The 16,914-nt window shown below is 34.7% G+C and overlaps 1 protein-coding gene across 1 annotated transcript; it reads left to right on the top strand.

Moving 5' to 3' along the window:
- The first annotated feature begins 857 nt into the window (after positions 1 to 857).
- On the top strand, positions 858 to 14,402 carry LOC100376621 (WASH complex subunit 1-like). Its single transcript, XM_002734309.4, has 4 exons — positions 858 to 966; positions 2,480 to 3,059; positions 12,174 to 12,388; positions 13,187 to 14,402. Exons 2-4 carry the CDS (start codon positions 2,542 to 2,544, stop codon positions 13,843 to 13,845), a joined length of 1,392 nt encoding a protein of 463 aa, XP_002734355.2. The 5' UTR covers positions 858 to 966; positions 2,480 to 2,541; the 3' UTR covers positions 13,846 to 14,402.
- The last annotated feature ends 2,512 nt before the right edge of the window (positions 14,403 to 16,914 follow it).

Raw genomic sequence — 16,914 nt, forward strand, 5'->3', positions numbered from 1 at the left:
ATTTTTCTAGTATCATAGTATGACTGACTCCATTGAAACATTTCGAATTAATATTGTAGATGTATAAGCATTTATATTATATCCAACATTCTCGTAAAAATAATAAATACGTTTACATAAGTTACATCAGAATGAGTCATAGATACCTTGATTATTTTGAGTTTATAATGATGATACTTGTTATATGTTGAAAAGTAATTTGCCCTTTCCAATAAATGTAATGCTGTTTTTTTTTTCTTGTTGAAAAATGCAATTCTATTACTATGGTGTAAAAACACAATTTAAAACCGTGTTTCTCAAAAAAAATACTAGTACATACTGATAAAATATTGTACTAGTATCAGTGTACAGGTCTCATGCCACTAATTAACCAATGGCTGCTCGTAGCCATTTAAATGCCTTGAAAGAACTAATGAAATTTTTTTTAATATTTTTTTTTTCTCAGGTGCTCCCTGTTTGAGGGCGTAATCACCTGGGTCAAAGGTGAGACCAACATGTGGTCTTTTGTTTACTACTTAGCGGCTGTGTACCTGTGGGTTTATTCTGTGTGTATTTGGATGTTCTAATCTTGGTATTTTTCCAGTGATTTCTCTAGGTGCAATCTAAATACAGTAGGTGTGTCTTGTTTACCTGAGATTTGTAAGAGTTTGAGCTGGCCAACATATTAGTTTTTTTCATATGGTTGATTACTGGCATGTTGATTTCCCATTTTTGAGCCATGTTTTCAACTTTCTTCATCATTTTTATATAGCAATCTCGTCATATGTCAACATTGTTGTCTATGGAAATTCAATTAGTGGTATGAGCCCTACATGTAACTTGTTGTGTTAGTGCGCCCTCTATTGACACCTAGTAGAACAGTCACGAATGAATAACGAGCACCTGATCGGCCAGCTGACAGTGTCTGTCTGTCGCGCATGGACGAAGGTGGAAGCAGGAAAGAAGACAGATCAAATGTTTTCACGGGTGAGGTTTATTTTTTCCAGTTATTGTCAATATCTTGTTAAATTGATTGTTCGAGCACATTTGATCGCGTATTTTAAGTTAACCATACAAAGGTTTTATATATTACCGATTCGGTCAGTTTGACCTCATAAATGAGATTCGATCGAGAGGGAGTTGCGAGAAAGAGTCAACATAACAGTACATTCACTGCCACGCCACATTAAAGCACGGTTCTTCTAGTAATCGTGATTAAAGTGACATGAATTGACATTGGTGTTGTTTACGGGCGTGTATTTGTCTTGCCAAAGAAACGCCATTTAAATAAAAACAACAATAATACTAATACTACTAATACTAGTAATCTTTATTGAAATCGTTTCTCAGTGTGGGATTTGGGTTGGAAATACAATAAAGTAACAAAAATAAACAAAATGTAACAACAATTAAGACAATCACAAACATTTGAATGAAAGAAAAACAAAAAGGATGAAAAAAAATATGTGTTGGTTGAGGCATCTGGCATTTTAGGATTTTTTCTTGTTGTACATGCGGTCCCACTAAATACAGCTGGTACCTACTGGTGCCATTCTCGCATCTCCCAGTAGGAAAATTAGCACCTGTAAGTGACGAGAGTGGTTAGAGACTAGACTGACCACAGTCGGAGCGCTTTTTTTCAAATATGGGTGTAATTTTTAATTAAAAAAAATATGTTCCCCACTCGCTGCGAAGATTTCGGATTTCTTTTGCGGTCGCACTAGTTTTCGCGAGCACGCTAAAAAAGCCAAATTATTTTTTTTTAAACCAAGCCAGTCTAGTTATAAACTAGTTATGAACTAAAATGCAGAGCATGTAACTTGGTGTCAAAGTGAAATGCGTCTTGCTACATTCTGTTCTTAATTTATTCATGCAATTCCCTGTCGGCTGGTAGCCACAAAGATGGCGGCCGTCTGTGTCAACGACTCATTACAACATTGAGTGATAACAATAAAATATATTCTGTTTTTGCTGTGTATCATGTATCCAATGATATATGCATGTTTCTAACCACAAGGCGTGCATTAACAGTTTTCATTGACACGCAAGTCTGTTGATTGATCAGGGGGGGGTACAGTCGATCAACCGGAAGGTTATTGCTATTCGCATCAACGATCGTCTACAAATACATCTTTTTCTGGCTGCACACCACGTGTCTAAGGAACTGTACATGTTTCTAACCCTCTCCAGCACTGGCAGGTCACTTTTAAGGCCGGAATCACTGGGACCCTTGTACATGTAATTTGAAACAAGTGTAGATTAATCTTTCTAGCTTAATGATTGAAATTACATAATGGACAAGTCATTTGCAGCCCCCCAACTGTGAATAAGATACACTAAGCATGGTGGTTTGCTACGTTTTGGGTCTAGATGGGTCATGTACTTCGTCTGTCGGTATTCGCATCAGTGAACCATAATGCCACCCGTGACCGTTACAAGAATATTATAAGTGCGTATGAAATCAAATTTACATGTTTTTATTGCTCCACTTTCTTACCAGATTGAATTTAATGTGAAGTTCACAAATTATATACAACAAGTTGAACACATCTAATTGTAAAAATGCCTCATGAGTCGTACAATGTTCCACTCATTCAACCTGATCTGAGAAGGGAGGAGATGATACTACAGATTGCAGATGCTTTGGATTATCTAGACAAAGTATCTAACGATATTTTCAACAGGATCAGCAACAAGGTGACTGAGAATAGACAGAAACTCCAGTCGATTAATGAAAGAATTAACACTGCTCAGGCTAAAGTAGACCATATAAAGGGTTCAAAGAAAGCTATCAAGGTGTTCTCCAGTGCAAAGTACCCAGCTGCAGAGTCGCTTGATCCATACACATCTGCGTTCAAAGATGAAAATAATCTGAAACAAATTCATCACCCACATAGACATATCCACAGCAAGCATCAGTCACTTGATGATCGGAGTCTGAAAGAGAAACTACAGTTTTATAATGTTCATTTGAAAATAAGACAGGCAAATAAAGACGACAGTGGAGAAGGACTTGGGAGTCTACCAAGTAATCTTTCATCTGTTAGTTCTTTGTTACTCTTTAACACCAGTGAAAATCCGTAAGTAATTTTTATGAAATGAAATCTTTAAACAACACTCATAGTTCTTTGTTAATGTTTTCATGGTCAGTTACTATTTCCTATTCAGGCATAGTCACACCTGTCCAAATTCATATTATTGATGTGCATGGACCAATCAAGTTCAAACTGCACACATACATCATGTGTATGCATGCTGCCATTTTAGTTACAAAAATGCATTAATACATCTGCCATTCTAGAACTGAAACTGGGTCGTGCATAGACAAACTGATTTAATTCAAACTTGGTTCTTGCTGTGGCCATTTTGTTTTAACAATCACAGTTCTGGATCTATAGCTCAGACTTATAAATGGACTGATCAAGTTCAAACTTCACATCTACATACCTCGGTAATACTTTATTTTAGCTGGAATTAATTTTTGTTTTTGACAAGTTGAATGTAAAATATAGAGAAAAAGGTATATTCGCTGGATCTTATTTTCACTGAATCATTTCTTCAGCGAAAAAAACGTACATCAATTCCAAACGAAAATAAAGAATTCTACAGTATTGACATTTCAATTTCTTATTCATTTCTGTTTACTATTGCATGACTGGGACTGTGTTTTGTCAATGACTTGTTCATGTAATAATGTGTGTTAGTAACCCTACTTGTATTCCATTATGAGGTTCTTCCTTGAAACACACTGAATGGAATAATTGTAATTTCAATGAAATTTAAATATCCAAATTTTGACAGGCAGCACAATCATAAAATTCCGTTTGAGTACATGTATGTGTCCGTCTGTTCCACTGATCTCAGGAAGCACTCATTGGGTTTTGATGAAACTTGGAACATATATGCTGTGGACTAATGGACGATTTTTAGCGCTGCGCCACGGTGCTATATTTGTGAATCTTGGCGCTTTACTTGGGACCTCGGAGCTATGTTTTCCTACCTTGGTGCTTGATTTCATATTTGACATGCAAATATCGGATGTGCAAAAGGTTTGTTCACCACGCTGGTCGGCTCAAAATTACCACCACGGAAACGCTTTCAACTAGGACTATTGTCCAAATGTTATTGTGTACCGACCGACACGCATCCTGCCAGTTGTGGATTATAATTTGTAAACAATAGACGTAGTCGCACCATACATGTATGTAGCGGCTAGTCAATTTTGTGAAATTAGCACCTCTTTGTTTGTAAGTAAATACTTTATAATATAGACACAGTCTTTAGATTGAAAGCTAAAATTCTTTCAAAATCAATTCCACCTCGTTATAACATGGTCAAAGCAGAGTTCACGATCAGTTTACGCTACTCAAGAAAAAAACGTGTTTATTGCGTGATTTGGTCAAATACATTTGAACTGTTATCATCGCGAATCATGTAAAAACTCTTCTTTCAAGAATTATATGTATTTTACCTTTTAAAAATTATTAATCACCACTTTCGAAAACCATCATGCAGTTTTTAACTGAAATCGATGCCAACACATCGTGCCACGATTTTGTTTTACTCTCGTAATGTAATTTTTATGATCACTACCATTTGGAAAACTATTCTACCGGCATTACCATGCGGCATTTTGATTCGTTAATGGCATTCTTGACTCATTGGGTCAAAGGATACATGCCGGTCAAGAATCACAATCGTCATGGCGGGTCTGTGTTTTTACCGAAGCGATCAAGTGATTAAAAATAATCACTCTCGATAAAAATAAGTCAGATTTTACTTTCATTTCATATCAAAAAAAAAGAAGTAACATTTTTTGCATGACATCATGACTGAGTAAGAGGAATTAGTGGTATAACCGTTGTATAACATAGCAAAGTAAGTTATGTCACGTCATAATTTTGATGATCGTTTTGAAGTTTTATTTGTTTGTTCATTACTGTAAATGTCAACGTTTTAGAAGTTGATGGTATGAATAATAAATTACAACAATACGCCAATTAATTACGTGGTCGATTTTTTGAAGGAGTAAACAAAATCATGAAATTCAAGATCATATTTCTGGCTTAACGTTTCAAATGCGTTTCATTTCACGTTCTACAATAGACATTAATATTGTAACAATAATTTATTTGTTTTTGTTTTTAGTCTGCAGCATTTGTATTTCGAGAATGTTTCATTTTTAAATTCAAACTTTTCTAAATTGTGAAACGTAATGTGTTGATTCCATTAAAAAAAATATTTGCACTGTGACCGAGCTCATTAATATTCATACTTGTAAATGGGTTCTGTTAATGAATGAAAGGTATGTAAATTATATGTAAATGTATGCAAATTAGTTGAATATTGTTGTCATTTTTGATAAAAAGTGATATTTTCGAATTCTTGTTAAAAACAGCAAGTCCAATTGCTTTGATACTATACATATTGTTCATTTTCTAATGATGTCTTCAGTTCTTTAATTGAAATGTGCATTGCTAACAGTGGAGCTATCTCAGCCGACAGGCTGGTTGTCGTATTTATATATTTCATGTATTCCCACAATGATCTCAGAACTTCGTACTAAACAACTATCAGTATTCTAAACCATCTTTACAGTCTTGAGCTCAACTGCACAAAGTAAATATATACACAATATTGACATCAGGTTGATGTGTCTTGACTATTATAGTCTTATCTGTGTTTGTCTTTTCTTCAAAGGGGAACAAATTAAAATGTTCTATATAGATCTCAACACATTAAAACAAAATGTGCAGCCTTAAATGTATCAAAAACTAGGATTGAAACTTGCCATAGCAAATGACACACTCAGTATTTCTTGGTTTAGGTTTAACTGTTATTGAAAGTCGTGTTTATTCTTTGATATATTGGCAGTATACCGGTATATTATAAAAACACCCTGCGTCACAATCGTTTTTTTATCGGTTATATTGAATTATTAGTCCCCGTTCAAAATCGGCAACTGGCAGCCATCTTGTTTTTTAAAAATGTTGTATTTTGGACATGCTTTGTCAGTTTTTATTCAAATTTGGTACATAGATTATACATGTCAAGATACATGTCCTCCGACCGTCCATCCATCCGTCCGGAGTCATATTTCAGAATCCTTTGGACTGACTCTGTTCATTCTTTGCATGTGCCTAGTACTTTATGTGGGACATATGCACATGCAGTGGTTTATCGATTAGATTCAAAATGGCCGCCTGGCAACCATCTTGTTTTTTGAAAATGTTGTATTTTGGACATGCTTTGTCAGTTTTCATTCAAACTTGGTACATAGATTATACATGTTACAATACATGCCCATGACAATTTCTTCCGCAATTGGATCAAAGATGGCCGACTGGCAGGCATCTTGTTTGTTTTTTAGTCCCCATTCGAATGCAGTCCGAAAACGGGGACTTATGTTTTGACCCTTGTGCGTTCGTGTTTTCCGTCCGTGTGTGCGTGCACCTTATGGGACCTTGATGCAAACAATTTTATTTTTCAGATTGGATTCAAAATGGCTGACTGGCGGCCATTTTCTTTTAATGAATGGGCTTCTAGACCCATATCTCTGACTTGCTTTGACTGATTATGTTCAAATTTTATTTGTTATACATCATGTTATAGATATATACATGTATTCAAAATGGTTGATTTTGTTTTAATTAATACTGTTCCAGAGCAAAACTCCCAATATGGACAAGTACAAATGTCAATCATTTTAATGTTAAACAATCATCATAATCATACTCCTGACATGGTTATATTCCAGCTATATTACTATAAACAAAACTATATTATCTTAAATTTGATAACTAACTGGGATTGTGCCATGCATGGCTTGTTTAAATGTGGTATCTTGGACATGCTTTTTCAGTTTTTATTCAAATTTGGCACATACTTTATACATGTTAGCATACATGTCCATGACAATTTGTTTCAAAATCGAATCAAGGATGGCTGATTGACAGCCATCTAAATTGTTGGCGTTACTACTGTATTTCCAAGATGTATGTACCATTTTCATTTGTATTTGGCACATACATCATACATGTCACTTTGTTTCATTATCAGATCAAAGATGCCCGAATAACAGCTGTTTTTATTTTTGGCCATATTACTATATCTCTGTCACCCACATATCATTTTCATTGATATTTAGTATGTCATAAATGGATACAAGTATATGTCAATTCAATTTGCAATTTGATCAAATATGGCTGACTGGCGGCCATCTTGTTTCTTTAAAATGTGATAACTTGGACATGCTTTCACTTGTGATCTATGTTTTTCTTTGCTATGTCTTAAACCGGAGGGGTCGTCACGCAACACGTGTTCGAATTTGATGTAAATAAACAATCTGTTGTATACGTCACTTGGGACTCAAGTTTCAAAGACACACTCGCGAAAACCCCTCCACTTTAATATGACGAGCACAAAGAGAACTTTCCAAAATTTTACAGGGACTGTGTCATTTTCAATGACTTGTTTTAATTTGAATTCACTCTTGAAATGTGTTCTGTTTGCTGCATATTTGCCACTCCTCATTTTCATTTTGCAATGAGTGTGTATCTGAGCTGCATTTGCATATGAATAGAATAGAATGCCAGATTAAACAAATATCTTGGATGAGTTGGTGGACATATGTAATAATAACAGAACACCATGGTGCTACAGTCATAAAAATACTGCCGTAGGATACACTGCATCTAGTGAAAATAACTTCCACACCCTGAAAACATCATGGCAGGGTTTTCTTATCATTGATTGATCTGTGTTTGAAAAATAGAAAATAATAAGGAAAATATTATTAATATTTAGTAATAAACCACTGTTTGATCCAGGTACACAACTCAATCATTGCTCAGAATCACCTGAAGATTTGTATTGATTTGATTACTGTTTTTTTCTTCTAAAATATTAAGTAGGAAGTCCAACTGCAAAACATAGGTGGTCAAATTGTATGCTACACAGATATTTTAGAAAATTAGGTGGGTAAACATGTCATTTAGGATATGAACAGCAAGATACACGAACACCTGCTACATAACAAAAAATTAGATTCTTTTTTAAAAATTGAATAGGTTAACCTTGGGCTATACTAGTGTCCAATAAATATTGGGTTGCCTTTAAATGCCATCCTCTCACTTTAATTGCATTTCTAAATTGGATAATAAAATTCAGTCTTGTTCCTATGGTGATGAGAGATGCACTATGGGTATTGATTGACTTTAATTTTATATGTTCAAGGTATCCTATTGAATATGTTGATTACCTGCTGAACTAGTCATTCATTGTCTCTTGTGCAAAAGGTCCTGTATCTTTTGATCATCAATTGTATAGTGTGACACCACTGTTGACAGGATTTACTTTCATTTTTAATACAAGCGCATCCAAGTAGATGCCTGCTTGTGCTTGCATGTGAAGATTGGTGCTTCCCAGCTTTGTAAGTCCACATAATAACATTCACACTGTTATCACCTGTGGTTTGTGTGACTACTGAAATAAGAACTGTGGGGTTTTACTGTATTAATCGCCAAGAAACATAGATATTTACTTGAAGATCAATATGGATAACAGCAGTAGAAATACGTTTACAATGGAAAGCTACGAACATGACAAAGATGAGGCAATGATCTGTTACATCGGAGTAGCCATTACTTTGTGGATTCTCATCGCTGGTGGACTAGGTAACTTTCTTGTCATCGTCTCAGTGATCATCTCACCCAAACTTCACAATGTTTCTAACATCTTTATCCTCAATCTTGCCATTACTGATCTTATATTTCCACCTCTGTTATCACCATTCATAATGGTAACCTATGTGAACAAAAGATGGCTGTTTGGGGATACGTTCTGCAGATGGTTAGCCTTTCTTATGATGTGGTGTCTTGGTGCAATATTACGTTCATCGCTGTCAACAGATTCATAAAAGTAGTCTATCCATTAAAGTACAAGAAAGTCTTTACAAAGCTAAACACAGGATTAATGGTAATTGTCACCTGGATGTTACCTGCCATTGGCAACATTCCCACAATAGTAGGTGTATTTGGACAGTTTGGTTATCAAAAAGACATGTTTCTCTGTACATTTGAGAAGAGCAACAGGAGCCACACCTTGTATATATTGTTCTGTGGAGTACTATTTCCGACCGTCACTGTCTCATGCTGCTACACTGGCATTTATCGTAAATTTCATCAGAGTAAAAAACAGGTTCACACTGAAAACATGGGAAAATGTCAAGATTTTAAGGAAAGAAAGCTTGTTAAAATGCTTCTAACTATTTTCTTTGTTTTCAACCTCTGTTACCTGCCTTATGTCATGATTCATGGGGTCACAAACTATCTTTCAATACCAAGAATTCTGAAGAATGCTGCTACGTGGCTGTTTTTTTCTAGTTGTTGGTGTAATCCAATCATCTATGGAGTCATGAACAACAATTTCAAAGATGCGTATATTCATATATTTCATAAAATTATTTGTAGAAGACAACAAATACCCTAGTTGATTTAAATATGAGTGCGTCTGGTAGGACTGGTGATATGTCATACATGTAAGTGTTTTACTTGTGATGTATTTGAGCTACTGAATGTCATGAACTTGTAACACTATGTATATATATTGTAACACATTGACAAATTTGGTGTACTAGATATGAATGCTTTTATTTCATTACTTATTCAGTCCTTTTTATAGCTCTTTATATTGTGATAATTTTAGCTCTACTGTCGACTTTGTCGAGTGGAGCTTATCCTACATGTATGAGTGATAATTGTCAGTGGTTGTTTCTGTAAACTTTTTTTCTTTTTCAACTTCTTCTTAAAAACAACAAGCCTGAATGCTTGATCCTTGGTGTATATGTACCTTGGGTAGACCTCTCTTAGATTTGTTCATTTCATGATGATATCTTCAATTCTGTAATTTTAATGAATATTTTTCTCTTTTTTGGTGAAAAGTGATATTTTCGACTTTTTGTTGAAAACCCAAGTCCGATTGCTTTGATATTATATATATAGGTACTCTAGGTAGACCTCTCTAAGATTTGTTCATTTTGTGATGATGTCTTCAATTATGTAATTTTGATAAATATTTTTGTCATTTTTGGTAAAAAGTGATATTTTCAAATTCTTGTTGAAAACAGCAAGTCTGATTGCTTTGATACAATGTACTATACATATTGTTCATTTTCTAAAGATATCGTCTGTTCTTTGATTGAAATGTGCATTGCTAACAGCTATCTCGGCCAACAGGCTGCTTGTATTATGTAATTTTGATGAATATTTTTGTCATTTTTGGTAAAAAGTGATATTTTCAAATTCTTGTTGAAAACAGCAAGTCTGATTGCTTTGATACAATGTACTATACATATTGTTCATTTTCTAAAGATATCTTCTGTTCTTTGATTGAAATGTGCATTGCTAACAGCTATCTCGGCCAACAGGCTGCTTGTATTAATATTGTATTTCAATAAAATGATTGTCACAAGGAAAACGAACAAATAAACCCCTATTAGTAATGGAGTGATAATGTGGAATATAATGCACTTGTACAACTATATATCCACAGAATAAAATATATTGACAGATTTTTCCAAAATAAATTATGAAAATATACATCAACCATTGAGTAGTAAATGAAAACTACTACCAAGAGTTTTATTTATAAATCATTGTTGTTATGAAGCAGTCAAGAAACTAGTTCAATGAAGTCTGCAACTTATTGGCTGCCATCTGCAGTGTCAAATATAATACTAGAAACTGCAGTACAAGTCATTTTTCAGAAATTATATAAACTCAAAACTTTGGGACAATCCATTTCTAATCGTACATGTATATAGCAAATTATAGCACACAGACACATGCAAATTGTTTGTTTGGTAATGTGATGCACACAACCTTATTGATTGGACAAGGAAATTCTCACCCTTGATGTTTGTCGTTTAATTTCATTATGGGAACACCACTATAAGTGTGACCAGAGCTGTTATGTGGATGTCGTGATTTTATATAAATTGAGAACTGAACAGTAACTTAAACACCTTTAACAACAGTTTAAAATACAAGCATTTCGCGCTAAAATCCATTTTGAGAATAGTCTACTTTTGTGCCTGTTATAGATTATAGCACATGTTGAATAATGTGAATCATTAAAGTTATGTGTTGGTTTGTGATGATATCAACTAGCCTTCCTTGCTGTTGGAATTATGGCTACAAGTCAATAACCTGAACTTTTCAATCTTGTCATCTATTTTGTTCCTGGCAAGTCAGTTGACATAGTCAAGCTTTGTGACTCCTTGGTGTTTGTGAACAAGTATTTGAAAGTTGAATAATCTAACGGGGACTGTGCCATGCATGGCTTGTTTTTTAAATAATTGTTTGAAATATTCTTAATATTTATGTTTCCACTTTAGGTCGGTAATTTCAGACATAACAATTTCCATGCAATGAAACACTTTTTTCGCACATATTATTTTTAAGAATTAAATTCACCATTGCTGATGCACATAAAAAACACTGGGTTTATTTATAACCAAGGGTTTAGCTTATACCCAGACAGTAGCTTATCAGCGGGTAAGTACGATGCCAAGTTTGAATGAAATCTGTCTCTGTACAACAAGGATCTGGTTCCAAAATGACAGAAATATTCGATTATGATGATTTTATTGTACTAAAATGGCAAACTATTAAATCACATATACAGGATCATTTTTCGTTCATTCAACGTCATGTTAGCAGGGTACACAAAGGATTAGTTTTCCTGCTCAGACCTCTTAGATTTGTTCATTTCCTGATGATATCTTCAATTCTCTAATTTTGGTGAATATTTTTGTAATTTTGGTAAAAAGTGACTTTTCGACTTCTTGTTGAAAACAGCAACTGTGATTGCTTTGATACTATACATGTTTATCTCAGCCGAGAAGCTGCTTGTTAAATATCTAATTCAAGAAGACCAAATTATTTGAAAATAAAAAGATTCATCAAAACCAAGCACTTCCATCATTTTGAGCTGGATCTTTTACAAACACATTGACATAATTGTACCTTGATGCACATTATTTTATTTTGTTAGGTGGCCATTTTGTTTTACCAGATGACATGCCTGGTTTGTCATAAGACATAGGTACACATGTACTCCTATATGGATTTACACTGAAAAACTGACAGACTGTGTTGTATCATGACCTTTCTTTGTTATTTCTACTATTCCAGATATAAGAAATATGTGATGTTAGATCCTCTTGGTGTTGTGACAAAAACAAGAAAATCACTAGAAGATGATGATGTTGATGGCATTGGAGCAGCTCCAGCATCCATCACTCAAAGAGAACAACTGGATAGAGTGGGTGGGGATAGTTACTTCTATCGACCTGATCTAGGAATTGTTCCAGAAATTGATGTCCCTGTCTATTTACCTGATCTACCCGGTAGGTTGTGACCACAAGAAAACACATATTAGTAACTCCTTAGATGATGTCAAAAAAATAGACTAGGATAGAGTATAGGATAAAGGGACCTGAGACAAACTTTAAGGCGCAAAGGCTTTATCTAAATTAAAACCCACTTTCCTAAACTATCTGGGGATCTTTATTTTTGGGCAATTTGCATAGTTTTGAAGGCATTTAGTGAGTTTTGTAAACAATGCATGAAATTTGTAATGTAAGACTGTGACCTTTCCCCCCATCTCCAAACAATAAGAGTCTTTGAAGTTTCCTTGTGTGTATTTATGTATGTATGCTATGTGTGTACAACACAGTCTGAGCTTGCTTTATGCTGGCTTAGTTTGCTTTCAAAACTGCCACATATGTAAATTATGCAGAGTAATTTGCTAATATGCCTCATATTAATAAATACGGTAATACAAAGAATAAGAAATTATTGATGACAATGATACTCTTTAAAAATTCTTAGTTTTTATGAATAATAATGTGGCAAGGAAAGTACTTTAAATAATGCAAATAAATTGTAACATTTCCCTGGTCAACACGGATAGAATAAGAAACATCAACATCAGCTGAATGATTTCTCTTCTTAATCATTTAACAGTACTATGTAAACCAATATGCCAATTGGCCGTTAAAAACCTAGTAGTAGTTAAACAAGTTGGTAAATATAAAAATGGGTTAGATTAATATACATGTATTGTGCCTGGAATAGGACAACATTTTGGGCACTTTATGTTATGGTTGAATATGTAATTATATAAAACTTTATTTTCTATATAGGTGTTGCTGATGACTTGACATATAGTGCTGATTTAGGACCATCCATTGCTCCTTCACTTCCTGGCAGTAATGTACCTGATCTGCCAAATGTTATTTCGGAATCAACTAGTGAGACGTCTGCACCTCCTCCTCCTCCTCCTCCCGGGGATTCTATGCCTCCACCCCCACCTCCCCCACCACCTGGTGGTGCACCACCGCCTCCACCTCCACCACCGCCACCCCCGCCGCCACCACAAGAAGAAGGTGCCCCTCCTCCTCCTCCACCACCTCCTCCCACAGGGATTGAAGGGGCTCCTAAAGAGGTGGCCACACCTGCAACAGGTCGTGCTAATCTCTTGGATTCCATCAGGAAAGCTGGTGGTTCAAAGAAACTTAAAAGTGTGAAAGACAGGAAGTTGGAGAAGAAAAAGGAAAAGAAAGATAAGTCTGCAGCAGGTGGTGGTGGTGGTGGTGGGGACCTGATGTCCGATTTGATGAACAGGTTAGCGCTGAGAAGAGATGGAATTTCAGGAAAGAAGAAGCCCGCTGGGAATGATGACAGTAATCGTGGTTCTAATTCAGTCGGAGAGAATTCGGTGATGGGAAAAATTTCAGCCATGATTCCTCCCCCTCCAAAGATGAGTAGAGATAGTGACTGTGAAGCAGACTGGGCTGATTAATAAGTTTTACATTCTGTATATACATATATGCGGTAATATTAACATCCTGTTAATTTAGGGATTGCATCAATACATAAATTTGATGTGTATTGGCAACATACATGTGCGTGGTACTAAATGTGTTAACCCTCAAATTAAGACACTACCCTAAATGTTATGTCCGGAACAAAAAGCTGTTTTATAGTTTTTATGAAATTTATAGAGTTCATCATTATTCCATATACCATATTGTGCATGTAAACAATTGTTTACTCAATCATTCAAATATTATTTCTTTTGGCCAGACATAAATCATAAGTTTATGTGCTGCTAATTGAGCAAATATGGTATGGACAATTTGAAAAATAAGTTGTCACATTTTTTGTCGTCAAATATGATCAAACACTATGACACATTTCAATACCTGATGTATCATTGTATTTTTATCCATGTGTTCACAGAACCCATGTGCAGTCATACAAATAACCCAGTGTAATTTCTTAATTGGTAGTTCCTGTCTTGTTTCACTGATCATGGCATACAATTATAAATAAACTCTATCAATTGATTTATTGAAAGCTTGTAAGTATCTTATGCATGGTTGGCGTTTTTTTACTAGTAGGAGAGAACTTTTTCAGTCTGAATCTGCCTGACTAACCAGTAAACTATTTCGTAGCAAATTTACAAAAGTTTGTAGCAAAGAAACTATTTTATTTATGAGTAAACCTGGACAGTTTGCAAGGAAGAAACTGATTCTGAAACGCCAATTTTAGTTAGAGTCGAGTATATTGCACATGGACGCCAGTCAGTGTGCAATTTACAAGACTGATCATATTCATGAAGTCGTACCGCTCTGTGGACATGTGTATGCATATTAATGAAGTCGCACCACTCTGTGGACATGTGTATGCATATTAATGAAGTCGCACCACTCTGTGGACATGTGTATGCATATTAATGAAGTCGCAACACTCTGTGGTCATGTGTATGCATATTAATGAAGTCACCCCATGCCAAAATGTGTATGCTTATTATTGAAGTCGCCCACCCCACCAACATTTGAATGTATATTCATAGTCAACCCCACTCTGCCAACATATGTATGCTTATTAATAATTCACCACCACACCCTACCAACATTTATATGCACATTAATGAACATGTGTATGCATATTAATAGGCGCCCTGCCAACATGTGTATGCATTGTAATAATGAAGTTTCCCTCACTCTTCAAATATGTGTATGCATAGTAATCAACTCGCCCAATCCTGCCAACACTTAAAGCAAAATTGGAATTGTTTTTAAACGTCATTGTAATTCTTTGTGTGTGTCTATATACATGTGGTATATTGCCATTAAGCATGGACACAATAGTAGTTTATAAATAAATAAACGCTGCTTGGACTGATAAATATGATATATAGAAGATAATATTTGGTAATCGTAGTCCTAAATAACTATTAAAAAATGCTAGATGTTTCGAGCAATGGCTCTTTATCGAGAAAATGGAGAAAATGTTTCTCCTATGCTATCGATAAAGAGCCATTTCTCGAAACGTCTAGCTATTTTTAATAGTTATTTAGGACTACGATTACCAAATATTATCTTCTATAAGCATGCACACAATATGCCAGGGTGGTACGTTGATCAAAGTTTGGTACCCAACTTGGAAATGGCATTTTAATCACTTTCACGAAATGTTGACCCTTAGCATGATATTCGTGCTCTTAAATGAATATTTGAATCTCAGTCTCTCTACAATTTGTTTTAATCAAATAGTTTGCGTAACTGAGCTAAACGCATGGAAACTTCTTGGAAGTTGTCAACCATCAAAATGATTCCTAAAATAAAGTACACCAAAGCAAATCATACCCCTATACGCATTTATTCATTGCAACTATTATCGGTAGTCATATTTTGATAGACAAATGGTTTAAGGCGCCTATTAAACTGTAGTCATTTGGGAAACCGTAGTCTGAGAAAAACAAATCAAATGCCTGATACAATGCCAATAAACAAGTACATATAGAAGTAATATAACAGGACTATATAATTAAAAAAAACACACAAAGTAAAACGGATTTAAATTGGTTAACATTAAAATTGATTTTAAGATACAATGTCACAATGAGAAAAGCATGTGGTGAGATGTCACGATTAAAGGCAATGAATGACAGTTATATTTCATATATATTGATTTGTGTTAAAAAAAAAAACATGTCTGCATGTATCTTGAATGGTGGAAAATTTAACTGGGTACATCATTGAATACTGCATAAAAATCTACAACATATTCTGTAGAAAAATGCTTCCATCCTTCCCCACAGAAGAAAGGTAGGTAGGTACCGTAGTCCCTCTATCACTGTGACAGTTGTGTGATTTAATTGGTCATCAGTATAGGATATTTAGTCTTGAAATATGATTTGATTATGAACATTTATGAACTCAAAGTGACATTTTTGAATACAATCGCATTTGATCTTATTTTTAGCTCTGCTGTCGACTTTGTTAAGCGGAGCTTATACATGTGATTGTCCGTCGTTTATAGTCCATCATCGTCCGTGTCAACCTTTTACTTATTCGACTTCATGAAAACTACAATTCTCTGCTTTGATACTTGGTATATACATGTATGTACCTTGGGCAGACCTCTCTTAGATTTGTTCATTTTATGATATCTTCAATTCTCTAATATTTATGAATATTTTTGGTAAAAAGTTATATTTTCGACATCTTGCTGAAAACCTCAAGTCTGATTGCTTTGATAATGTACCTCAAATGGAAGTCTCTCAGATTTGCTTATTTTCTAACAATATTTTCAGTTCTTTACTGTAAAATATCACTCAATGGTGGCTTAACTCGGTGGTGAGACGGTGGTTAAGCCAATGGATGGGACAGAAGCAATTTGATTAAAATCCATTGTAGGTATAGGCTTCATATTTTTTTATTTTTATAATTTTTTATTGTTAATTTTTATACCTACATCGGACTTTAATCAGATTGGACAGAACATATTTTACTGAAAAGCTTCTGTATAGATTCTGATCAATGGTAAAAACTACAATATACTTATTTGTGCAGCCATTGAC

Source organism: Saccoglossus kowalevskii, chromosome 3 (assembly GCF_978046115.1).
Source record: "Saccoglossus kowalevskii chromosome 3, keSacKowa6.1, whole genome shotgun sequence".
NCBI classification, from domain to species: domain Eukaryota; kingdom Metazoa; phylum Hemichordata; class Enteropneusta; family Harrimaniidae; genus Saccoglossus; species Saccoglossus kowalevskii.

Coding starts and splice junctions, on each gene's coding strand:
- LOC100376621 (XM_002734309.4), top strand. CDS start 2,542: ATGCCTCATGAGTCGTACAATGTTCCACTCATTCAACCTGATCTGAGA. Junction 3,060..12,173: donor TTTAACACCAGTGAAAATCC/GTAAGTAATTTT, acceptor CTACTATTCCAG/ATATAAGAAATATGTGATGT. Junction 12,389..13,186: donor CTATTTACCTGATCTACCCG/GTAGGTTGTGAC, acceptor TTTTCTATATAG/GTGTTGCTGATGACTTGACA.